A 27,787-nucleotide genomic window follows, 5' to 3' on the forward strand; every position below is an offset into this window, starting at 1 on the left:
GTGCAATCCCACAACTGCTCTAGCGTCTATGCATCTCTCAACTGGAGGTTACAACCTTAAAGACTGGTGACAAACAACTGGCTTAGGGGTCACCAGGAGGCACCCTAAAAAATGCCATTGCTTCTCCTCTAGAGCAATTCATTCTCTTAAGACGCCTGTTACTCAGAATTGCCAATCATGTCCCCAACAAACTTCTGTACAGCAAACTTTTTTTAACACCTTTATGGGAAAATAAGATGTACTGGAATGTCCGGAAATATGTTGTTTTGATTGAATGTCATTCATTTATAATACAAATAATAGAATCCCACTCAAATGAGAAACTGTCTGGTGGTTCAATTAAGATGGACCCACTGTTTTTGTAGTCGAACTTCCAAGGAAAAGAAAATGTTTTGAGAAGCCTTGCTTATTACACTCCCCGTATTATATAACCACCAAATATTTTACAAAACGGAGTGCTAATAGATATACAACTACACAATACAATTGCTCATGGACATCTCGAGCAGTCCTGCATGTTACATAATACAGTGCATAATGATTTTGCAATCACAGGCACCTGACAGCAATTTAGTTAGAGAGAAGAGGTCATCCCTCAGAAAGAGACACTTTTCTGCGGCAATCTGGCATCCAGCAAATAGGGCAAGTCTCAGTTACAAAAACAAATGGTCTATTTTTCAGCAGTCGCTGGCCAATTAACAGCTCATGAACGCTACAGTGCTGCTAGCAGAGCTGTTCATTATGAGGTATCTGGTGCAGTTGTTACCTCCCCAGGCGCTCGATGCTGCAGGAGCCGCCGCCGCACCAGCTGGCTGTGCTGAAGAGAAGTCAGGCTGCAGATCCAGAAGGTTGTTACATGCACTTAAGAAAGAAAAAAACCAAAAAAACTGCTTTATTAGAATGGACAGCCTAAATTCATTTGCAAAAGTAATACTATGACATCTCTACAGTATTAGTGATTTGGGAACACTGATAAGCATGTGATATGAACACGACCAAGTAAAAGAAAAAGGCATAATGGGGACCTAGCTTGGGCCCCCATTTTTATTGTTAGTGAAAAAGATTGATATTGTCAAGTCTCTTCTTTAGTTTGTCATGAAGCGAGTCCAAGCCCCATCTTCAGTGTTTCATGTTTATTAGAGCAGGGGTCGACACATTTATATGGACCAAAATTCAATTTCTTCAGCATTTCAGAAAATGCTGCACAGTAATTCTACAGTTTTCCCAGTGCTTTGCTGTGTACTTACCAGAGTTTACCATGGTTTGCCATGTTTTTAAATATGCTTTACCATACCTCTAGGCTACTATGCTTGCCTATGCTTTACCATGCTTTATTACACTTTGCTATGCTTTTACTGCATGAAACTTTTATCAGGGGTGCTGCCACCATTCTTCATATAAAACTGAAGTCCCCTTAATCTGAATACACACTGTGCGTGTGTTGAATGACGTGTACTCACTTTGAAGCTGCTGCTGAAGATGGAGGCGAGAACAGGTCCACCACTGGAGCTCCCTCGCTGGATTTTGCTGGAGTGGAGGTGGGGGATGTGTTGGTTGGAGATCCCTACATTGTAGAATGTTTGAAAACATCAGAAAAAAAGACACCTTTTACTATCTCAGCTGAATATATATCTAAAATACACCAGCTTTAGAAGTGGAAACTGAGGTAAAGAAAGTTCCTCTTACAGGTCAGTACAGCCTTGTTAAAACAACCTTCAGTTTAAATAATCTGTTGCATTGAATATTATTTTACTTAAAAATAAAACAATGCATTATGTACAGCCTCTGATAGAATGTCTACAATTGTGTTCCAATAATCACAGAAGACAACCTAGCCAGCGACCAGCTACCATTTACTTTATTAAGGGTTTCATTATACAAACCCTTCTCAAAATGAAGTGAGAACAAGTTAAAAAGAAAAGAATCTTGCACATACCTTCACAGGAGATGACCTAAAAACAAATACATTTTTGTTAGTATTTGTTGATATCAGTATCAAACAGATAAACAATTAAATACATAAATAAATACAATTGGTGAATTAAAAAAAAATAATGTCATATTGAGATTAACAGTCTTTAACGGGACACTGTGTTATAAATTGTAACACAGTACAGTATCTTACAACACTGTGCTTGGCTGCTCGCTTTATACTTACTCTTCACTTTGATTCCATTGAAGCACAAAAAAAAGAAACACTAAAGTTAATTTAGTGTTTCTATTCAAGACAACAAACTGCTATGTTAGCAACATACTTCCCCAACCTCAGCTGTAAATACAGATTCTGAGTGAGCAGTTTCATGAAAATGTGATTGCCACGGCTTTCGTCAACAGTATGTACATTTAAAAACATTCCAGTTTATAATATACTAGCTGAAGTTACTGGCGTTGCCCGGGGAAAATCAATATTTCAATATTTCATGCATGACAAATTGGGGAACGGTAGCCTTATGGTTTCCTATAAGTAACTGATCTTAACTTAACTTAACTTTTTAATTTTTTTTTTGCCATTTTTAAATTGTTTTTAATTTATGTTCTTTTAATTTATTTTTTGGTTTTGGGGATTTATTTAATTTGAGATACATGGCTACTGTAGTGATAAAGCAATGGGGTTACTAAATAAAGTACACCGGGGGTCAAAATTGTGGATCCAAATAAAGCCCTCGACCTTCCCCTGGATGAAAGAGGAGGCCATGCAAAGTTTGGTTGCACTGGCTCCTGCGGAGTTCCGAATAACATTATTATTATAGTAAGGAATTTTTTATGAGACTGTTCAACCCTTATTATTCTTTATTCACAATGAAGACACTGAGAAATAATGTTATCGGTTTCGATTTGTATTACTATATTCTGGATTCTGACAATATTCTAGACACATCTGAAAGACACAACGATGATCCTCTTTCCCATATGGGTCTCACATTCATCTGCCCATCTGCGAGCATATTAGAAATGGCCTAATTAGAACAGCCTTTTCTTTTGAATTTGCTATTCATCTCTTTCGACTGCCTATTTTGCCAGGTCTTGTGCAGAGTGTGTATTAACTTGTTAACAGACGCTGGGATAATCCTGTCATCCAAACAAAAACAACACCTTATTAAGAAGACATGCTGTTCACTGTGCACTTGCTCAGAATGCTTTGGTAAGCCTGAACATCTATTATTAATGTCTCTCAGTGCAGTACTCCAGTACACACTCTGCCTATATTAAAGACCCGGTAAATTAGACCATGAAAAACAGCACACAGCACTATTTGTTTTCAGTTAATGTTTTATATAAGACAGGATTTGACCATCTGTGCTGTATTTTTCATCTGAATGTCAACAGGAACAATTTATGTTTTTATATTAGGATTTATATGTAATGTAATTGGAATGAAGTCAGCAGTACTGTCTGGCCGGCTGCTAGCCACACCCTTTTATTATAATTTTATATTACAATGTAATTACACATGAACAAATACATGTTTTTCCCCTATTGTACTGAATTCATAATATTAATGATTTCAGTTCAACACTTGTTTGTTTGATGGCAACTCTGTTCCTGTGCATGGTGAATTCGTTTGAAGTTTTGAAAGAATCATACATTAATATATACTTCTTATCAATTTTACTATTTCTATGGAGGCCCTTTCATTAACTATATAAAGGGCTTGTGTATATGGCTGCTATACATACAATGTACATTAAAGAAACCATGTTATACATCCATTTTATATTCAAAAGAATTAAAAGAATAGACCCACTTCCATCTCAAACAACAGTATTAATTCGACCAAAAGAAAGGAGACTGACCTGAAAACAGTTTAGACTATTACAAATCTACTTTAAATGTAAGACTGGATAACAGTAACACATACCGTCCATGAGTAATGGTTTGAATGTAAGAATGAAGAAATGGCAGCCTACTTGTTTCCCTGCTTCTTCCCTTCCAGCGTATTCAAGTGTTGTTCCAAGGTCTCAAGAAGACTGCTAGGAGCCTAGAAAAAATAAAACAAAACAATGGTCAACAATCATTGTACACCAACAAGCATAGAAAACTGTGAAAATCAAAACAGACTAGCATCAAAGTAAACCAGCTCAACCTTCTGCCACTAACCCAATTCATTCAACTCTTATCTAGAAAAAAAAGCATATTCGGAAAGTATAAATTCAAACAATCAACACTCCAATGACATTTTCATTGTGAAGATTTACTGGAGATGTGTGCGTGTTGAATCATAAGAAAACAAATGTCTACATTCTTCCAGTTAATTGAACCCTTATTCTACTAAAATGTTTTAAAACATTATCTTACCTTTTTGATTAGATTAATGACATTCTCATAAGTGGTTTTGCTGTAGATATGTTTAATTTTCCAAACTTTATTTTTTAGATCAAGTCACTTTTTTCCTGCTACAACGATTTGAGTTTCACTTCCTGTGTAACAGGTAATAGGGCCCCACCTGAGCCTCACACTTAGGCTCCTGCATATAGCGTCAGACCCAGGATGGTTCTATTGACAGTGAATGGAGAAAAACAAGTATTTCGAACTTTTAAAGGCAGGATAAATGTGTGGAAATAAAATTCTGGAAAACAAAAAGATCAACATAAATGCAATAAAGGACTTTTGAGAATGTTCTTATGCTAAAGTGTGGTAAGAAAATGTTTTAATGAAGTGCTGTTTATTCAAAGAGGAGCAAAACACAGCACATGCCCATGCTTGCTATTAAGAACCCATCTACTGTATATGGCACCACACTGTCAAAAATGCAATCTCATGCTATTCGAGCACGCCAGCACACTGCAAGCTTGCTATCTGTGAAACTGAAGAGGTTCAAATTATAGCAGATTGTTTCTTTCTCTGGGTTCACCCAAGTGGATATTACAGAACATGGAATCCCACGGCATAAGGTTGAGCTGACTGTATAAAAATTGAAAAAATACTTGTTTTTTTCAGTGGACTGGAGAGAAAAGGCAACAGCTACCAAACATCCAAAGTAATAATAATAAACACAAAAAAAAACTTTATTCACCATCTCTTAACGTTATTTTCCAGCCTTTATGGATCACTAACAATCCAAGTTTCTGTTTCAAGCAGGTACTAATAAAATAATGAATTATTTCCTTATTTATATTATATTATCGATCTTATATGATGCATATCATTGCAGATCTAAAGTTGGTGAATAGATTTTGTTTGAACCGAACCATGGAGTGTTAGTGGACACTGAGGACTGAAGTTGTGAACAACTTGATTAAAACACCTTTAGGATTCAATAGGTAAACAAGAGCATGGGCATTCACTGGATACTACGATAAAAGGTAAGAGCTAAAGCATAGCACAGCACACCACAGGTGGTGTGAACAGCCTCATTCTAACCCATATAGCTTCAGAATGGACAGAACAGAGACAAATAGGCTACTGGTGAGCAGTCAAAAGTCAGTATATTCTGTGTGAACTTTGTGAACTATGGAGGAAAGGAGGAAACAGACAGCAAGAATGTCACATATCAGTGAAAAATCATGATAGCAGTAAATAAAATACAAGCCATCTTCAGAGTCAAAGCCCTAAGCAGAAAGAAAAAGAGCAACTTGGTATGGATGAAAAACAAAAATCACAGTTATCTTAACTACTGTATTCTTGTTGTTTCGAGTTTAAAGCACCTCGAAGCCTCAAAATGGCTCTGAATCACTTCTTCTCTATAAATCCAGCTGGTGCACCATTAACCAGAGTGAGAAAAAACACATTTGTTCTATGTGGTATGTCTTACTGGTGCAGGGGTACAGGTTTACGGTAACAGTATGGTGTACCAGCTGAACTTATATTTCTGAGCTTTAAAAGCCACCAGGGCATATAAGTTTCTGAAACAGAAACTTATATGCAATGTGATTCTTAACAAGAAGAATACATTAGTTAAAATAGCTCCTACCCGTATCAAGTTTCATTTAGGGAGAAGATTTTACCTGGTCCAGGTAAAACCCAGATATGAGCACACTATCAGTGCATGACCCACCACTGCAGCTTTATAAAAATAATAAAATGGGAGTGTGGCGGAGTGTCCCGCCCCTTTATATTTATTTGTTTATTATTATTTGTATTATGACTTATGTAAATATATGATGACGAAAAGCCAATATTATTATGTATTATATTATTGTTTGGGCAGGACGAGCGAGTTGCCGTCCGCCATTATCTGTTATTGTTTTGTCATTGTTTTTTAAATACCTTGACTGATCAGCTACTGAGTATTTAATTAGCTGACAGTCACGCATCATTATTAAACTCGTGCAGACTATGGCCGAGGGGTAATAAGATAATTACTAGCTAGTTAACCCCTCAGCCATAATATAAAAGACCTGCAGTTTGTCTACACAAGGTTGTGAGTGTCAAAGTCAAGACAAGAGACAAGAGTGAAAATATATAAAATACAATTGCTACGTATGCTGGGAGTTGTAACCAGCATACTACTTGTGTTCATTGTTCCGTGTTGTTTTGTTTTGGCCCTTGTGCCCTTTTGTTTATATCAGTGATTTTGTTCTGTTTAAATATTTATTTTTGGTTATTTAATAAAACGCTGAGCGCTGTAGCGCCTCAGTTTGCCCCGTCATTCCTTGTTTTGGTTTTATTTCCCTCGTCTGACGACACCCTACAGCCATCCGGATCACAGGGAGTCCTGAAACCATGGCCTTGTCCAATGTGTGGTCTTAGCAGGTGTGATCTTATCAGGGTTTCCTTAACAGCCAGGTCAGAAAAGAGTATCCTAGCATGCCTTTGCATTCCCTCGCATTGCATAGTGGTTTGAACCATTCCAGGATTTATTGTCAGCCTAACTAGGCCAGGCAAACCAAGAAAGAAACATATTTCCATACTTGTGGTACAAAACTAACAATAATTATAACTATTTTTCGACTATCCCATTACATTAAGGTCTGGTGAATAACTGACAACATCAAACAGGATTACCGGATCATCAATGTTACAGTCTTTAAAGGCAGAATTTTCACTGTCATTGTCCGATTCTCTAATATCGATAATGATCCCTGGGTGAAATACCTGTGTGTGCATGTTAATAACAAATACAAACAAAAAACAAAACAAAAGCAAGCAATAACTATGGAGGAACAAAGAACATGACGTAGTAATGATATACAGAGATTTGAACAAAATATTGGAAGAACAATATCTGTAGTACTGTATGTAGCACACTTGTGAATGGCCATAGAGGGCTATTAAATGCTAACCATTGAGTTAGATCACATATTAGGATGTGGAGGGAGCAGAGCTCTGAAACCTAACTCTGTACAATCAATAACTTATCCCACATGCAAACGGACTCCAGCTGCAAACACATTGCCTCACATTTTTTTTTAGAAGTTAGATATAGAGTAGTGCGGTCCTATTATTTTCTTCAAAGGGCTACTTTTCATCATCTACATTTTCCTAAAATGTTTAATTTTCTATTATGTGTGTTCTTTATGGTTCTCTGTTGTTATTTCTGCTGAGACCATTATTTGCCATGCCGTTAGCTAACTATTCCTGCAAAACAATCCCAGTAAAGGCTGATTGTGGGGAGGTGTGGAAGCATATCAGTGTTGTACAGGCTTTGGTGCACAATGCTTCACTTACAGGCTTCAATGCAGAGCGCATAGCTAATATGCGCCCACTCGCCCCAAAAGAAGAAAAAATCAGCCTTAAGGGGTTTTTACAGAATAGACAGGTATATGTGCGTAAGCATTACAAATAATGATCTAGATGGAAACAACAATAGATACTCATACAGAACACACATAATATGATATACAAGTATGAAATTAAAAGAAATGGTGAAATGGAGATGTAAGGTACCCCTTTAATACAACTGCATTGCAGCGCAAATTTAATTTAAATACTGCAGATTCTATGCAACACAATCAGAACATATAATGTCCCCAGAATTAACTTTTTCTTGCAACCTGCATTTTTTTGCTATTGGATGCTTGATAAATACTCCAACACCCCAAAAAATCAAAGAAATATATTTTTGTTTTTTGCGATTACACTGCAGTTCATCCTTTTTGTTTTACTGGCGAGAGTTGCTGTTCTTTCCCCTATTTCCTTATGCAAACACTAAATTGGAAACATGCACAGTCATCTCTGGCATTTCCTATATTTATCATCTGCTTTAAGTTTTGATTAAGCAAATGGTCTTGCTTGTACTAATACACATCAGTGCATGCTTAGTGCAAAACATCAGACTGCTCAATCTGTAAGGATTATAAAACCAACAGTATCAATAGGGTTTCCGCAATATTAAACTCCAGTCTAAAAGTATTTCCCAAAAAGACTGTTCAGCATAGTAGTACAGGAACATTACTAAAATATTATTTATTTGTAAGTGTTCATTTTTAATATTATGGACACCCTATGCTCATATTTCAGTGGACCCCGAATTTCTTATTAAAAAACGTAGTAATCATAGATTAAGATCAAAGTCCACTAAAGATACAATGTGGTGCTGATATTCTGATTCTGAATTCCACCTGGCTGTTTCTGGTGTTTTTTTATGCACTACTCACACTCTCAATCTTTGGGATCAATCTGCATCTCTGCAAGTGAGAAGAGAAGGAGCATTTTGTCTGTCAATAGCTATGGTTGCACAACACCACTGGTGATCTGAATGGACGCACGAAATGACGTGAAGCATAAGAAGTGAATGGGTAGCTGGAAGGTACAAACTTTTAATCTGCATTGTATCTGAAATACCTGCATGTTCCAAATTAAGAAATTAAAAAAAAAAAAAAAAACAAGCACTGAACAAAAAGCTCTTAAACACAGGAAATGGTTAGTGATAACGCTGCTAGTGCTAATAATATATAATACAATTCATTTTAAAGCCTAGGTTAGCAATTTTCCAGCTCTCAGACACATGCTACCATGTTGGATGCGTGGTTAATACTGTATACCTGCGTAGGTACAGTACGTGACTGCACTTGTTTAAATATATTATGCCTGCATGCAAATAAAAATCAAGACTTACATAAGTGAGGTCAGGAATGTCACCTTTATCGATCCCTACTTGCTGCATGGGGAGAAAAAAGCTGGTTAAGGGATTTCACAAGATAATCTTTGAAAACAGAATTTGTTCACACACATCCAGTCCTAACTAAATTGGGATATCTCAATAAAGTCTAACGGGGTCTGTTTTCATGATCAAAACGGTGGCTGTGTTTTCCTCCAGGGGTGATTCATAAGTGCTTTTATTACTCATCAAGTACAATTAAAAAATTAATGGAAAGAGGTTTGCAAGTGTGTGTGTGACGGTATCTACTGCAGATCCGCCACTGTTTAGATCATTAAAACAGACCCTGCATTCTCTAAAAATGTGGAACTTATGTGCTGTCAGTATCAAGTGTATATTTAACAGCAAAGTATTGAAGGATATCATGGATTCAGGGGCTACACTGTTTCACAGATTTGTAAAAGGGCCTTAGAATTCCTCAGGATCCCATAATGTGCACATTCATCACAAGCAGTGGAGTAAAACGACAAGCCATTATACATTCAAGTGCAGCAAACTTAAACATGTCTGTTTTAAAGCCAAGTCCGCTTACAAGGTCTCCTATATTTCAAAGGAACAATATATAAATATGGGTTTTGTACTTTAGAAACCATACTGACAGGAAATGACAGTCAGTATTGGCAATGGAAAAATAGCTTTGGATTAAATATGTCTTTATCATAACAGCAACAGCACTGGCAGAAAGTGCAGATAAAGACAAAAGGGTTTAACCTACACTAACCTCTAAAGTAGTATATCATGAAGGGGGGGTATTGTCACTATTTGGTATAGTAACATATGTTCACTGTTAATAAAGTTCTTGAACTAAAAATATGAATTACATGTGCATAATTACTTCACTTAACAGGGAAGAAATGCAACTGTAAATGTAATCTGAAATACAAACAGAAAAGGGATGTATACTTTACTGCTGAAAATGAGAAAATTCAAAGGTTACTCGGAAGTTTAGTAAATAACCCCCTAGAGTCCAATTTATTTACCTTTTTAGCTGTGAAAAATCATAAATATAAATATAAATGTATACAATAAACTAATGTGCAGCAATAAACTTTCCAATTGACCCTGTATGTGATAAATTACATTTAAACAACAGCTCACCTCCGCTACTTTGAGAAATTCTGAGACACTTGTCATTCTTGTGAGAAACCTCTTGTAAATTTCCAGTGCTTGCTTACATTGGCTCCTTTTCATTTCAAAAAATTTCTCTATAAAGATAAAATAATGTACACTCAATAATCACACTGGGCATGCTTCTCCTACTACATTAATTAGTATGAGGCTGTGTGGCAAAGTGCCCCCCCTGTGTATGTTATGTTACGTGTTGTGTGTAAATGTTGGTGTATAGGCATTGGTACACGGGATATAAGCGGTCTGTGTTTCACGTGTGTGTAAATTGTATATTTGTGTTTAGGCACGGGGATGGCACATCACATCACGTGCAAGTAAAAAGTAATATGTGAGCACGGGGAATTGCACTTTAATTAATTCACGTGCAGTTGTACCGAGATTCCAATTGAATGATTGACTAGCAATCGAATCTCGGTACAACTGCATAAAAGCTGCAGGGAGGAACTCAGACCAGAGAGAGAAACACACAGACAGACGGTGATGATGAGAGAAACTGAGTGCGATGGTTGCACTCAGCGTTTAATAACAAAATAAAAAGGTTTAACAAACAGAACACAAAACAGGACACGGCACTACACGCCAAAATAAACAGGTAGACAAAACGGACTAAACACTTAACAAACGGTGCACGGAGACAAACAAACACGGTGAGTACAAACAACTATTATAGTTAAGCTTTCTTTCACTATTTAGTTTCTCCTTCTCCACACCCGTTCTCCACTCTCGAACACCCAACCACCAGTGAGTGAAAACATGCAGCTTTTATGCAGTTGTACCGAGATTCGATTGCTAGTCAATCATTCAATTGGAATCTCGGTACAACTGCACGTGAATTAATTAAAGTGCAATTCCCCGTGCTCACATATTACTTTTTACTTGCACGTGATGTGATGTGCCATCCCCGTGCCTAAACACAAATATACAATTTACACACACGTGAAACACAGACCGCTTATATCCCGTGTACCAATGCCTATACACCCACATTTACACACAACACGTAACATAACATACACAGGGGGGGCACTTTGCCACAGGCTGTTAATATAATGGCATAATAAGTAGGTACTAAATTAAATATTACACAAACTTAGTACCTGCATAACAACTGCACCTTTATTATTATTATTATTTATTTCTTAGCAGACGCTCTTATCCAGGGCGACTTGTTACAACATATCATATTATACATTATGTCACATTATACAGATATCACATTATTTTTACATACAATTACCCATTTATACAGTTGGGTTTTTACTGGAGCAATCTAGGTAAAGTACCTTGCTCAAGGGTACAACAGCAGTGTCCCCCACTGGGGATTGAACCCACAACCCTCTGGTCAAGAGTCCAGAGCCCTAACCACTACTCCACACTGCTGTGCTTTCAAATGTCAGATGTCAAATTCAGAGGTGACAGATTTCTTAAATATGACACATTTAAAAACTTACCAGGCACATCAACTTTGAAAAAAATCACAAGGAATTACATAACTAAACCTCTAAATTGACTGTAAGACTGAACACAGCTCAAAAAACGTTGTTTTTACTGTTTGAACCCCAACCTCAACCTTGCTGAAGAATATGTTTTTAACATTTACCGTCGTTATCAATGGGAAAAATAGTTCACTTTATCATAAGAAAAGCAACAAATACTGATAGAGAAAACTATTAATCTAACTAATCAGTAGTGACTGCAGACTGAGTTTGGTTCACCTGTTTAGAAAATGGCCATAAAGGACTAGAAGATAAGAAAAGGGGTGCTGCTTGACATTGCTGTTACATATACAACATTCTTAAAAAATAAGCAGGAAATAAGGAAGTTTGAAATATTTTAAAAGACTTGCCTAGTAAGTTAATGATCCCATCATTATAACAAGCAAAGAGTTTAATAAGATCCTTAAAAAGGAGCAGAAAGCAAGCATTTATTACGCCATTGGTCAGCTCATTGGGATGGACCTGTTGTACAAAAAGACAGAAAACAAGTAGTCATTTCAAGAGCTAGCAATGCTAATTATGATTCTGAAGACACTGAAAAAGACTTCTAGTCAAAACATTTGACACTGAATGTAAGTTTATTTTAGCATTTCTAAATTCAGCACTATCAAGTGTTTAATAATTATGGATAATGATGGTCTCCGTTTCTCTTAGTCTGTCACCACCACATTCTATTGAGGAGTTGAAGACACAGAGTTCACATAAATTACTAATGCAGCAGTTCAGTTCATAAAAAAAATAAAACCAAATTAGCACATCAAGTGGTACAACTTGCTGCTGTGCATGCTGAAGAAGGCATCGTTTCTACACTTTCTTTGACTGGGAAATGAACTAGATATGCAGGTTTGCATGAAGTCTGTTACACACTGGTGGGCATGAGAGTGCAAGTTGCTATTCTCACCAATAGCCTCACAAGGTGACACCAACCACCACCCATTTCCTTCTTGTTTAAAGTCAGAGTCACAACAGCCATCTTAGGGAATGATTCAATCAAAAAATTCAGTGAAGTTTACTAATCAATCATAATACTCCTGTTTTATGGGATGATGTACATGTATTGGGATAGATGAATATATTCAGAATGACTGGGAGCATTTGTTTTACCCCACTTAGACCTGTGATTATTAAATGTCTGGGTATCCCTAAACAGATAATAATCCCCTCTTCAATAACATCTGCAGATAGACTGTGTTTTCTTGTCGCCCCAACAATGGTGGTTACCAAGACTGGTACAACTCTGACTGCATAAGCAAGGAGTCTAGTAGTGTAAAAAGGGCAAGTAATGCCTCATGCCCCCAAGCTGCCCTGCATTTATTTATCTGGATCAATATCTGTTGTTTGATCGAACATCGCAATAGAATAGAGAAGATCACAAGGCAGAACTGTACTTTTGGATCAAATCCACTCCTTAATATTGTAGATGGCATGGTTATGGAACAGATTTAAACAATACATAATGCACTAAAGTATTTTCATCTGTTATTAAACATTCAACAAGCTGGCTGTGCCAACTTAATGAGGTTTCCCAGGTGTGCGAAATTTTAGATTTGAGGCTTTTACATAGGGGCTTTTTTTTTCTTTTCATTTTAACACAGATTTGAATAAACATCTTTGTTGTTTAATTTCATATTTTAGTATGTACAGTACTTACATCAAATTCCAGTAGTGCATCAATTTGTCCTTGTAAAATTGGCATGCCTTTTAATAGCTTGTCAGGAGTCATGGTTCTCATAACACCATCAGCACTGAAACACAATGGAGGCAGAAAATCGCTTAATAAGACATGAAACAGGTAGCAATTATTATATCTGCACACATGCTGGAGCCACCTGCATTGGTAAATGGTAGAGACATAGACCTCCAGTGACACAGCAGTGCATCTGTTTCACTATATATCCTACCCCCATTTATTGATTGCTTACCCGCCCCCCCCCCCCCCCCCCCCCCCCCCCCCAAACGTGTGTGGAGCTATGAATATGAATCTTTGTCAAATGCCTTTACTGTATTACATACATACTGTATACTGTACAAGCAACCAAAGAACCAAAGGTAAGAAAATAGGTTTAAAGCTTTGTTTATCACTCCTTTTAAAACATTAAGATATCTGACACCTTTGTTTCTATGCTTCTCAATTGTCTGTGCTTCAAGATTCCAGAAAAATAACAAAACTTAAGAAATTAACTTTTGACTTATCCTATATAGTATGGAAATAGAAAAAGGTAGTGCAAAAAGAGATCAAAGTTTATACATTGGCCTGTATGGAAAGCTGCACCTGATGCAGAAAAGGAAACCTTAATGAAAAAAACAGACCATGAGACATCCCACGTGGACTGGTGACCATTGATCAACTCATTCCAGTGATCCCTTGTCAATAGTAGAGACATTAAGGTCTATTTTTAAACCTGATTTTTCTCAAATTGTTCTCACTTTCTTTATGCATATAGCATTTCCGTTAACTGGTATATCCCAGTCAGAGGTTTTAAAAGCTAGTTGACAGGCAGAGACTAAAGCCACCCGTCAGTTTGACTGGCTGCAAAAGGTCTTGTGACAGGCAGCTAGAAACATTGACTGTCACTAACAAGCAGGGTTGCCAGAAATTTAAATACGTGGGGGTTCCCGAGTGGCGCATCCAGTAAAGGTGCTCCATGTGGAGTGCAGGATACGCTCTATAGTCTGGACGTCGCGAGTTCGAGTCCAGGCTATTCCACAGCCGACCGTGGACGGGAGCCCCCAGGGGGCGGCGCACAATTGGCCGAGCTTCGCCCGGGGGGAGGGAGGGTTAGGTCAGCCATATATATATATAGTAGAGTGCACGGGGGTAGGCAGCAGTAGGGCTGGTAGGTGACATAATCACACACAAAGACATAAACCCGATATACACTCCTTGCAGAGGAGCCGGCTCTTTTGTACAGCGGTATCGGCGCTATGCTTTAGTGCGAGAGGTCCCGGGTTCGCGCCCGCCCTCCACCTGTGTGTGGATTGCCTCGCCCTGTGTGATGCGCCTGCCTGCGGGAACCAAGATCGATACATTGGTGTCAGAAGTGGACGCAGGTGCCCCGGTATGCACACGTCGGACTGTAGCCTGGTTAGCAAGTCCAGGGTGGACTTGAGACTGGCAGGGGAGAGTGTAGCGTGCGCGGGGGAAGGCAGCAGTAGGGCTGGTAGGTGACAATCACACACAAAGACGCTCCTTGCAAGGGAGCCGGCTCCTTTGTGTCCCGGGTTCGCGCCAGCCCTCCGTCTGTGCGGGGAATAATTTATTAGCATAGATCTGACTACCCAGTGAGAGACATAAGAAATGTAAGGAATACATTTTTCAGATGTACTAGTCATTTCAGGAAAAATGCTGCTGTCTCTGCAAAACATTTTAAGCAGCTTAGGACAAGCAAGCATACTAAGTTAGTCTTCTCCTTCACAGTACTAAATTAATCCACTTGAACAGGATCATCACAAATCTGATTTGGTGTGCTGCATTGCATATTCTTTTGTCTGATTCAGCAGATGATCTACCTGGTACACTGCAATCGGGATTAGGTGTACGAACTTTAGTCCAATCAAGTGGACTAAACCTGCTTAATCTACTAGTTAGACACATCAAGTGGACTAAATTTGGTACGCTGCAACTGACCCTTAGTGACCAGTCTGTGACGGGCAGTAGTTTTTCCTAGCGGAAACGCTGGTATATACTAATGCTAAGCTAGTCTTTAAACCCCATCTAGAGAGTGAAAGAACGACACAGTTTAGATCCTATTTAGATCATCAAAATAGACCCCTTATTTGAACGACTAGTGAAGAATGCTCATTTAGGCAACAACGTTCCAGTGTGAAGTGTCTGCCTGCTAAACTAAAACCCTAATTCAGAGTGGCGGCTACAGGGCACATTAAGAATGCTAATCAGAGGGGGTCCCCGAGAGGCTCATCCAGTTAAAGCGCTGCCGCTGGGAGTGCAGGATGAGTCATACTGCTTGGACGGCTCCAGTTTGCACCCGGGCTGTGGCCGAACTCTGCTGGGGACTCCGAAGGGGTATCACATTGGCTCTGACGCTTCCGGGGTGGGGGATGGGAAACCGACAGGGATTACTCCTCATCGCACAACAGCGAACCCTACTGGGCAGACACCGAGCACATTCAGAGTGGATAAAAAGCAGGGAGGATCTTTGTTCTCCAGGATCGGTAGCCTGCCCACTGGATTGCTTGGCGTATTTTTTAAATGTCTCCAACAGATTCCCTTAATTGGTTTGAAATACACGGCCTGTCATCTTTTACTCTCTATTTAACATGTTCCATTGCAACCACAAAATGGCTGTGGGGGCTCATATAAAATATAAAAGACCAGATGGGAATAAAATACACATTGACAAATCAGCAACCAGAGGATATTGTATTTCAGGCGTGCAGCCATTTAAACCAAAAAAATGTATTTCATTGAGACTGGTTTTAAGACAAGATGACAAAACGATTGATTCCGTAAATCAGTGGAACTAACCTTAGCAGATAGAAACCTGAATATCTAACCTTAACAGCAAGGTTCATTTCATCAATTAAAGACCTCAGAACAAGGCTCTGGTTGGACTGTAATTGTATTTATTTTTTCATATTCCCTTCCCTTTTGAGTTTGCAGTTATGTTGAGTGGTTCTGGGTTCTGTTGATCTATTATCATTCTTCTTTATATATGTATTTACCTGTCTGCCTATAACTGAACACACTTCTTCATTCCATTCAAATCATGTGACAAAATTACCTTTAAAATTGGCTGGTTCCATCTATCTCCCTCTCCATTTATGTAGAGTATGTTGGTTAGCAGAGTTGAAAAGTCACATTGTTAAATGGTTTTAGGTCTGTTCAGTGCTTGGCAGTTAGAATTCCTCAAACAAGCTCAAAGCAAGTTCAAAGCCAAGTAAAGACAGATGAAGGAGCTGATAATGACAACTTAGCATCCGAACCCAGAACCACTCTCGATGATTGCAAAATTGGGCAAGGCATTATTTGTTTTTGTCCAAATGTAATATATTATTTTAACCCCTTTATAATATTCAGAATCTTTACCTTAATCCTAAATAACCATTTTAAATATTACTGTGACCCGGGGTTCAAAATTGTACCAAAATTGTACCAAATTCACAGCTTTAAGCAATATTTCATCATAATTGAACACAAACAGCATTTGTTCAATCTGCGCTCAATACACACAGCCAGAAACCTGAACATGCTTTGTATTGGCTTACCCCTTTTTAACTCTGGCAAAGTCGAATGCCATCTGTCGGTAAGCAAAAGCCTTTTCGTTCATGTATCTGCTGTAGCGTCTGATGAATGTTGACATATCATAACCTAAAGGGAAACACAGCACATGAGAATCAAATTATAGGACTGTTGTGTGCTTCTTTGAGCAGCCTTACATCTTTAATAACATTAACATCGTCATCTATGATAGACTAAACCTGCACAACCACACATGCACAAGGGCTAATCTCTCGTTAAAGAACATACTGTATGTCACCATGTTTCAGACTTTACAGAAGTAGTAAAAGTCACATAAATGCCTTTACAGATCATGTGCCATTAATGCATACAGGACAGTGGTAAAGATTTTTGCATATTGTGAGTAGTGCCAGTGACATGATATTGTCCACAGAATAAATAGATGATGCACCATCAACGCTCATGGAGTACTGTACACTGCAGTCATTCCACAAATGAGGATGACGAAAAACAAAGTACATTTTTTATTTGTTTTTTCATGAGTATGGATTTCATGATTTCCGTGAAATATATCCATTGCCATGTAATATGTAGTTCCCCATGAAAAATCCCAAGAATAGTGTAAATATACATACAAATGTCCAGTGCAAGAAAGGGACATTTCACGTATCTGATATTTTACATGTAGTTATGTTTTTCTTTTTGTTTTTTTTTGATAATTCACAGATGATGAAAATAGAATGTCTTTAAAATGTTCATGTAGGAACAAAACAGGTTAATAAGATTTGGCATATAAGTCTGGAGGCAGTTGGCCTAGTCTCTAAGACAACCAGAAAGATAAGGAGTGTAGACATTTGTTCTTTGTGTTTTAAACGTATTTGTAATTGTACTGATGCTGCAAAATTGTAATAAAAGAGGTAAAAGGGAGTGAGCTCCGTAACCATAGCTACGCCGATAAGTGAGGCCCACAAGTTCGACCAAGTTTGACTCCCTAGAATTGCAAAGTGCTGTGGCTAATTTAATATAGTTATTGTGAACAATGAGATATATTGTAAGTTTGTAGATATTCAAGGACAACCAAGATCGCTGTCTTTGTTTTAGAGTGAGTTTTGTACTGTCAGTCAGAAAAAAGGACGCTGCTATCAACATGTAGCAAGCAAAGTCAGAGAAAATGGGCTTACATATAACATCTTTAATCAACAGTTCCAAAAATGAATGAGTCAGAGAATAGGGCGATTGCTTTTAATAACTGGACTGCAAGCTCTGAATAACATCTAGAAAACACCCAATACTTAGTAAACTTGAAGAAGACTCTAAGATTGTTTAAAGGACATTACAGAACAAATAACTTCATTAACTGAGATTGTCATTAAAGAAGAGGACAACTAATAAGACTTGATTAATGGACTGCATTAACCTACCGGGAATGGTTAATTTTACTGGAAGAATTTATGAAGAATTATCCTGCTTGCATATTCATATTATTATATTTACTGACTTGAGAATATAATTAGTTCTTACAGAATAGACAAATTATAGACAAGTAATGTATTGCTTCCACTTATAATTGACATTTACACTGAGATTTTGCCTAACCATTATTGCTTAGAGATTAATGTGTTGATTTACAATATTTTAATAATAACCTTCTTTCCTACTTTTGTACTGCATTTTATTCACAAACTTTTGATCAAAGTTATAAAAGACATAACTGAATTAAATCATTACACACAGATTATCTAAACACCCAATCTCCCCTGCATTCAAATAAAAAACGAAATATTATACAATTTAGCATTTACTGGTTTTCAGGTAAGCATTCAAATATTTGTTGTTTAATAACTCTGGAGAAAATTACACAATTTGAATGTGACAATGTTATTTTTCTACTTCAATAAATATTATGTTTAATATTTAAATATCTTGAAATACCTATTTTTGCCATAAAATAAACATTGTTTTTTACCCTGAAAAAAGACAGCCCTACTCATGACTGAAATAACTAGAGCGCTCCACAAACATTTAACAACACTGCACTGTACAATGTACAGAAAAGAAAGTATGTTTGACCAAAATGTAACAGTTGAATTCAGAGAATAACTTTCCTAAGATCAACCACCTTCATCTGCCCATGAACACAATATAGATTAAAAAATGAGAGGATAAAAATATTCTCTCAGCAGCACTGAATACATTATCTCACAACACTTGTTGTATAATGTGTTGTTTTCTGCAGATACTGCAAATCTGTACTGAAAATCATAATTATGTTGGGCAAGTAAAGATGTACACAGTATAAACAGTATAGGGTCAAACACTAAGAATGAATCAAAATGAATCTATAAGAGTTTACTGATCCTTTAGTTGCTGTTAGTATAACATGCTGTCCCAGGCTTAACAGGTTCAAGCAATGATGCTATCTTGCATTTTCATAACTAACTAATAGCAGCTAATAATAAAGTATTAATGATTAGTCTCACCATGAGAACCAGTTTTGTCCAAAAAATTGCTGAGGTTAAATAGTGTGTTCCTAGAAGCCAAGTACTGGATAAATCTCTGAAAAAAAAAGAAAAAAATGTAAATATATACAGGGATGACATTGTTTCACAATCATCAAACATTGTAAAGTGCTCTGTGGTGGAGTAGAGAAACAAGTCTGAAGGAGGCATTTCTTCACACAGTGTCATGAAGAGGGGATGGAATGGGCAACCTAGTCATGTTGAGGCAGAATAACTTGGATCCTTTAAGACCCAACCTGTTGAAGACCCATGAGCTTAGATGGGCCAAATGGCCTCATTTGTAAAGTGAATTATGTTCTTACGTTCTTATTAAGGAAGTCTTTGTAAACAATCTTTTTGAAGCAGTGTGGGTTTAATTCATATTATGGTTTTTACAATGCACAACATCCTAAATATTGTATACATTCTAAAGCATTGCCTGATTGTGAGAATCAGACTGACATCATGGCACTGCAGGACCCCTTTCAATAAAGTCAGTGTCTAAGTGCATGTCTATGTGTGAATCAATAAACATAGGCACTTGACTACACAAGGCCTTGTGGATCAGCTACGTGAACCTCAATATAAACTGGTGACCTGGATCATTCAGTTCAATTTCACGTTTTTATTTCAAGAACAAACTTTCAGCTTCTGCTAGATGCCAGGCAATTGAAATAATGCAGTCTGAAATAAAATGACCAGATAACAGAGACTCAGCTCTGCTGGTGTCGTACAGCGTCTTTGCAAGCAACCTTTTATAACTGTATTGCTATTTATCAATGTGAATTCCTTTCCAGACTACTGAAGTCTCCAACTCGTGCAGACTAATAAAAAAAAAAAAAACATCGACAAGGTCTTACTCATTAAACATGTAATAGTGCTGTGATTAGAAAAACACTACATTTCCTAGTCTATTAGGACATAAGAACATAAGAACATCTTGCTCATTTGGTTGTTAGTAGCTTATTGCTCCCAGAATCTCATCAAGCAGCTTCTTGAAGGATCCCAGGGTGTCAGCTTCAACAAAATTACTGGGGAGTTGGTTCCAGACTCCCACAATTCTCTGTGTAAAAAAATGGCTCCTATTTTCTAACTTTATAAAGCGAATCCAATCTCTTTGGGTTGCTACAGTCAGCAATGAGGGGAGTATGCGATATTTCAAGAAGAAGAAGAAGAACTTTCTTATGTTTTTATGACACTGCAGGTTGGTGGGTTGACCTCACACAAGTTCAGATCTCAAGAGCTATGGGAAAGTTAACTTAGAGATGTGCAGTTTAAGGTTTGTGGGTTTTCTATGAACCTCATTAACCACAAAGCTGCGATGACTCACAGATTTTATTGAGGTCTGATTGACGTGAAATCGACCCATAGGGTATAAAGGCTACTTATGATTCCAATCGTTTGACAGGCTGCTGCAAAAGGTCATTGCAGATAATAAATTGTAAATGTATTCCTCCACCACTGTGAAACTTGTCTATGGGGATTTATGCCATGTTGATAATGAGAAGCAGCAGATATTTTTTTTTACAAGATACAGTTCTTTAAACACACAGAGAAAGGGTTCCTTTCCCTCTCAAATCTGTGATCTAACCAGAATACTGTGGTTGGCATGGAGATCAAGTAACAGTGAACTAGCTATGTCATGAACTACAGTGGAATAGTCATCAACAGGAAAACAGCAGGGAACAAATTATTAACCTTATTATTATTAAAATGATGTACCTTTAACACCTTCCAAGAACAGACCGGTGAAGGAGCATTCTTTATACAGCAGATCTGCCCCCCACTCCCACCCACAGCTGTTTATGACACTTTATTTAAAGTAAGGAAAAAAAACATTGCAGGAATACATACTAGCCTGCAACTGTAAGTAATGTGTTTTGTTTTAAACAGTACAGCCTGAAACTAAATAAATGAAATGACAAAAATTTTAATTCAAGGTCTTTTTCAATGGTATTCTCTTACCCTCTTAGGTGCTTTAGCACAGTACAGAGTCTGAAGACCGGAGTTCGATTCTCAAATGCTACCTTCCCAACAGCAACCCATGGTCCATAGCTGTACTGTAGTTACAATTGATAATTGATGTCTGCACCCACACAGTGTACATTTGGCTGTCCTGTTCTCTTTTGCAAGTCTTGATAAGGCTACACCAACAAGCCCTGCCACAAACTCTTTACTGACAGGTTCTTGAAGTATTTTCTGCTTGTTCATTTCAAAGTAAAGTAGGCAGATGTCAGTACGTCAAAACAAATACATTAAGTTGAGTACAAGACAGCTTCCAGGGGAACTTTATGTTATGTTCCTAGTTAGGATATTTCAGAATCACTCCTCTACATTTTGCCAGTTTTGTTAAGCTATTTTCCCCTAAAATTAAACAAACACTGAATTAATAGTCACGATACAACAGTATTGAAGAGGTTTACTGAATATAAAACCTTTTCCTAAAATATTCTGTGATTTCTGTGAAGAATGTTCGCCAGGGGTGTCCAAACACAGTCCTGAAGGGCCATTCCACTCCAGGTTTAAATGAAACTACTGGGTGCAGGTTTAATTGGTTCAATTGGCCAATTTAGAATAGTGTTGGAACAAAGATACAGTAGCTGTCATGGGTTTTAATGACCTGCTGCTTACCTCATTGCCTTGGACCATCATGTGGTGTGTGGTGACCAGAGCCTTGAACACAACCACCCAGCTGCTGTTTGTCGCCCTCTCAAACAGTGTGTCTGCCATCTGGGGGATGTTCACGTTCGTCTCATTGGTGGCCTGGATCAAATCTGAAAAGGAAATGGGGGTAAGAAAAATCCGATATGCACAATATATGTTTGGTGTCGTTGTGGTAAAAATAAGAAAATCAAGGGTTTACGGCAATTGAAGCATATTCAAGTTAGTTACGGTAAATAAATGTTATTAAAACCTGAAAGAAAACCATTTGCAAGTAGTATAAACATTTCTGAACTGCTGACCTGAAAAAATGAGCAAGTTTTGCACATTCCAGGCTTTCTACTTTTTTTCTGGACTCTTCTGAGATGGCGCTATTAAGCTCAGTAGAAATCCATATGTATGGTGTACATTTTCGGACATCCTCAGGTATCACTCCTTCCTGTGTCAGGCATCAGTTCTCCTCCAGTCAGTCGTCAGGTATCAGTCTTCCTAGAGTCAGCTGTCAGGTATCAGGCATCAGTCGTCCTCGAGTCAGTCGTCAGGTATCAGGCATCAGGTATCAGTCGTCAGGTATCAGCCATCAGGTATCAGGTATCAGTACAAGTATTATTGTATTACTTGTATTGTAACGCTTGAAATGTTTTTGCCTACGATTGTAAGTCGCCCTGGATAAGGGCGTCTGCTAAGAAATAAATAATAATAATAATAATAATAATCAGGCAGCAGGTATCAGGCAGCAGGTATCAGGCATCAATCAAGGTTCTTCTTGATTCAGTCGTCAGGTATCAGTCCTCCTCGAGTCAGTAGTCAGGTATCAAGCATCATGTATCAGGCATCAGTCCTCCTCGAGTCAGTCGTCAGGTATCAGTCCTCCTCGAGTCAGTTGTCAGGTATCAGTCCTCCTCGAGTCAGTCGTCAGGTATCAAGCATCAGGTATCAGGCATCAGAGCTCCTTGAGTCAGTCATCAGGTATCAAGCATCAGGTATCAGGTATTAGGCATCAGTCCTCCTCGAGTCAGTCGTCAGGTATCAAGCATCATTCTCCAGACATCAAGTAGATGGCATTAAGTTATTGTGGTGGGTGAGTAAGAAGTTATTAAAGAAAAGATGATTGTATAATTAAAACAATTATGAAAATGTAAACTAACTGCTAACAATACAGTGTAACTGCTGACTGCATAATGGCCATGAATAGACATACATTTTGAGGGGCATTACGGCAATTGACAAGGGCATTCGCTGCAATTGCCACATGGCCGGCAAGAATTTCGAGCCTTGTGTATATATATGTAGAACCTCATTTATCTGCACCCCATTCATCCACGGCTCCCCGATGAGTTTTATCTCTGAAATACAGTACATTATTGCCAACGTAGACTTAATGTCCACTGTGCACACACACACACGCACACACGTTTGCATTCCTATATTTGTGGGGACTCATTGATGCTCACTATATTTGTATTTACTATTTCTAACTCCAGTCAGACAAAACTCCACACAGGGTGAAAGTCGACAACAAACTAAATATTTTGGCAGAAAGGGTGATCTAAGTATTAGGAAGCCTGCTGCTTTTGAAATTTGAAATTATTTTATTTGCGTTTTGTTCTAAATGTTTGCCGTATAAAATAACAAATAGTGTAACTAGACTAGGAAAACAAAGATATTTAAATAGACAGAATTTAGACTTCAGACCTTTGGGATCCTATTCAGAAAAAAAAAACTAGGGTACTATTCCCAAACAAACATATCTGTTAAAAGAGTAAACAGGAAAAAAAATGTCAGAAAGTGGATTTCAAAATGCTCATATGCAACCATTCACCTTCAATTTATGTCAAAGCAGGTGCGCCGAAACAAAAGGCGTTTGTATAGCCCATGATATTTTGGGTTAACGCTGGAACAGTGAATATCCATAAAGTGACAGTACTGTAGGTTGGGATTTAAATCAGTGTTTTGCTCTTCTTAGATCTCAGTGGCTCCATTTTTAGCTTGTGATGTGTCAGGCTTATTGAAATTATAGTTATTGCCTCTCTGTAAAAAGCCCTCCACCTACTGTGCTACATTAGTCTGGCAGTGGTGCTTTGTCATTGGTTCCGGTATATTATCTAGTACTAAACTAAACATAAATAAAGCCTCACTGTATATTTTATATCAGTAATATCATAATTGTACAATATTTTTAAGGTGTTTACTCCATTTGTTATTTAAATGTTTTTTAAAAGGAGCAATCTCCATGTTAATATTGCTGAGAAACAAACAACTTGAGAGTGTGAATGAAGACCTTGACTTACTACAGTACCTGTTTGTTTGGTTCCAGAAAAAGCAATTATTGTCATGAATAATTGCTGGCACATATTGCCTACTGTAGAATGGTCCTTATGAAACAGTAACTGCTATACAGCTTTCATTTAGTCCATTCTATTGCTGTTGTCATGCTGCAGCCAACACTTCTTCTGGCATGAGAACTATTACCATAGCCTACTCATAAGCCCACCTACATTCTAATCTTGAGCCAATTAAAAATGTATTTAATTTACAGCATTAGTCAAATATTGTGCCAACCACGTTGAGAGGTGCCAAGAAAATGTAAATGACGTTCTGTACAGTCCATACAGAACAGCATAACCAAACACGAACATGTACTGTATGCAGTAACATTATCTATAAACTTGTTTGACTGGTTTACCATTATCAGCTCCATAATACACTTGCTATGCTGTGTATTAGTACAATCAATTGCAATTTGAGTGGAGGATCAATTTACACTGCAAATACTAGACAGATGAAAAAAACTATTTGGTCTAAACTCCCTCATCAGATCTACTGTACAACTCAGAGCAAAATATACTATAGCGGCTGGTTGTCATGGTTTTGTATCCCAGTCATTTATTAACATGAACACAGCAGCTTGAAGCTGTTAAAATGTGGACATCTTTTAATTCGGCAGTAATCAAAATCAGGAAACTGAATAATATAGTCATTCATTCTTCTTCCCTTTGCCATAAGAGGATCACACATTCTACTCCATCCTTGAGTACCCAAAGCTGGTTAGTAAGGCAAGTTAAAAACTATTTTAAAATGATCTCTAAAGTTAAGCATAATTAATGTAATAGGGAGGCATGTCGATTATGATTGTATCAGTTTTTTTTTTATCAACTCTTCCAGCTGTTTTTTACATCCAATCGGTTTTCGATATAACCAAATTGAATATTTAAAACTTAAAAAAGCGACTGAATTTGTGCAGCCAAGGGAACGGAGCATACCATTATTATTACATGCATGCTGTTTTTTTTAAAACTGTGACAAATAAGCTGATAATAACAGTGTTAATCACTGATCATAATGTATTGTACAATTAGACACAATGTGGAAAGACAGCACTCGATATTGAAGTTTCTCAGTTTGTGAAGACATCAATAAATCAAACTGGGTTCTACTCAGATAGCCCGATGAGTGAAAGTGGCTATCAAAATGTGTGAGACTTTTCCCCCTGGATGAAAGTAATAACACACCTCTGTAATAACAGACTTGCGCCTCAATATTACCCTGAAGGAACCATGAGAACTATGAGTTGGTAGTTAAGACTCCATGCCTGTGGGATTCCTGGGCTGTGAGACTTGTAACTTTAAACACTCGATAAGCACTCTAAACTAAAACTAAGAAACCAGGTAATGTAAATCCCAATTACTGTGGTATACTGTATGGGGCACTGTAAAACAGCAAAAAAAAACACATCAAATGGGTCAACTATGGCAATGAACAGTTTATTTACATTAACTTTTAGTTTTACCTGAAACTAAAATATGACACCAGGGCCAAAACCAATAAATGTAATTTTACTGCACAGTATGTACTGTAAACTCACCAAAACTGAAAAAGATTTTTGAGGGGGATGAAAGTTTTATCAAATGTTATTTGTTTACTGGTATTTTGCTTTTGAATTTGGTTTTGATATACCATTCAATGGTTGCTCTATGGTTTCTCCTGCCCAGGAATTCAATACTGGACAGCATCTACAACACCATTGTGCATTCAGATCTGTCCTTAAAGATATTGGGAACCTGTCTGTGAAACCACATTTGTAAATACTAGCTTTGATCACATATCACCTGTTGGAATCAACTTATATTGAAATTGGCTGCTTCATACTTCAATCATGTGACGGTCGTGCAATGCGGCCAGTTCAAATCGAGAAAAATGTAACTCTGGTGATCAGTCTCCCTTGGGTCGCCAGACAGTCACAAGACAAGACAGACATGAAATAGCTCTCAGTGACTGTAGTATGATCCAAGTATGACCTAGTAAGGGTTCACAGCCACTGTAAACTACAGTGCTATCCTGCTGACTTCAAAGGCAGACACTGATTTGCAGTTCTGGTACATGTTTACTGTAATGTATTCATAATGGAACAGCAGCAGGCTTCAGTCATCTTAACAGTCGCTGTGTTATGAAATTACCTGATTATTCTGATTACTCCTTCATGGTAATAAGGCCGTTAACATTCTTTACCAACCGCAGCTAAATTGTGTCATTCTTTAAAAATTCATGTCAGACTAAACTAATTATAACCACACTTTCAAATTGGTAATAAAGATCTTTTTTGCCTAGCTTGCTTTTTTTTACAATGATCTTTACAGTGAACCTTTAAAGTACATTGTAAATTAGAAGTCATGTCCCCATTTGAACCTAATTAGCATCAACTAATAATTTTGCATAGTGGTGCCTTGGAATGTCATTAAGTCTAACACACAGAACAGTCTATTTGGGATTTTGCAATTGCTCGTGATATCTTGTGAGCAGAAGAGTGACAGCAACTACCATGCTGGGCCCTAAGGATCCAGTGAAATAATAAATCTGACATAAAAGCAGTTAAATGAGTTGTGTAAAATAATTAATCTGGATATTACTGAAAAATAGTGAAGGGGGATGCTCAGGAAATATTGTTGTGCTATAAATTGGTTATGAATTCATCAACAATCCCAGGGAGGACCTTGTACTTTCAAATGACTGGGTTAAAAACTTTACAACACACTGTTCTCTCCCTTCACAGTTCATTACCCTGAAGGAACCATGAGAACTATGAGTCGGTAGTTCACATGATTGAAGTATGAAGCAGCCAATTTCAATATAAGTTGATTCCAACAGGTGATATGTGATCAAAGCTAGTATTTACAAATGCGGTTTCACAGACAGGTTCCCAATATCTTTAAGGACAGATCTGAATGCACAATGGTGTTGTAACTGCTGTCCAGTATTGAATTCCTGGGCAGGAGAAACCCTAGAGCAACCGTTGAATGGTACATCAAAACCAAATTCAAAAGCAAAATACCAGTAAACAAATAACATTTGATACAAACTTTCATCCCTCTCAAAAATCTTTTTCAGTTTTGGTGAGTTTACAGTACATACTGTACAGTAAAATTACATTTATTGGTTTTGGCCCTGGTGTCATATTTTAGTTTCAGGTAAAACTAAAAGTTAATGTAAATGAACTGTTCATTGCCATAGTTGACCCATTTGATGTGTTTTTTTTTGTTTTTTGTTTTTTTTTTGCTGTGTTACAGTATACCACAGTAATTGGGATTTACATTACCTGGTTTCTTAGTTTTAGTTTAGAGTGCTTATCGAGTGTTTAAAGTTACAAGTCTCACAGCCCAGGAATCCCACAGGCATGGAGTCTTAACTACCGACAATTTCATCTGGTCGGCACTCTGGTGCACTGCAGTATTATCCATGCTTACTGTACAGTACACTCTGCTATTGT

The 27,787-nt window shown here is 37.5% G+C and overlaps 1 protein-coding gene across 7 annotated transcripts in view; it reads right to left on the reverse strand.

The window, feature by feature from the left end:
* LOC117411086 (clathrin coat assembly protein AP180) overlaps positions 1 to 27,787 on the reverse strand; it is a 66,100-nt gene that overhangs the window by 21,827 nt on the left and 16,486 nt on the right. For all 7 annotated transcript variants that reach the window (XR_009328935.1, XM_059025625.1, XM_059025626.1 and 4 more), the window contains exons 2-12: positions 21,994 to 22,136; positions 19,345 to 19,420; positions 16,891 to 16,993; positions 13,316 to 13,409; positions 12,015 to 12,126; positions 10,139 to 10,245; positions 8,999 to 9,040; positions 3,909 to 3,979; positions 1,937 to 1,952; positions 1,461 to 1,564; positions 767 to 861 (exon numbers count right to left, since the gene is read on the reverse strand). Coding sequence is in view for 6 of the 7 variants with exons in the window: in XM_059025625.1 (XP_058881608.1) it covers positions 767 to 861; positions 1,461 to 1,564; positions 1,937 to 1,952; positions 3,909 to 3,979; positions 8,999 to 9,040; positions 10,139 to 10,245; positions 12,015 to 12,126; positions 13,316 to 13,409; positions 16,891 to 16,993; positions 19,345 to 19,420; positions 21,994 to 22,136 (963 nt within the window). In the remaining variant the exon portion in view is untranslated. The remainder of the gene's footprint in view (positions 1 to 766; positions 862 to 1,460; positions 1,565 to 1,936; positions 1,953 to 3,908; positions 3,980 to 8,998; positions 9,041 to 10,138; positions 10,246 to 12,014; positions 12,127 to 13,315; positions 13,410 to 16,890; positions 16,994 to 19,344; positions 19,421 to 21,993; positions 22,137 to 27,787) is intronic.

The sequence above is a fragment of the Acipenser ruthenus genome, chromosome 6 (genome assembly GCF_902713425.1).
Source record: "Acipenser ruthenus chromosome 6, fAciRut3.2 maternal haplotype, whole genome shotgun sequence".
In the NCBI taxonomy this organism is placed as follows: Eukaryota; Metazoa; Chordata; class Actinopteri; order Acipenseriformes; family Acipenseridae; genus Acipenser; species Acipenser ruthenus.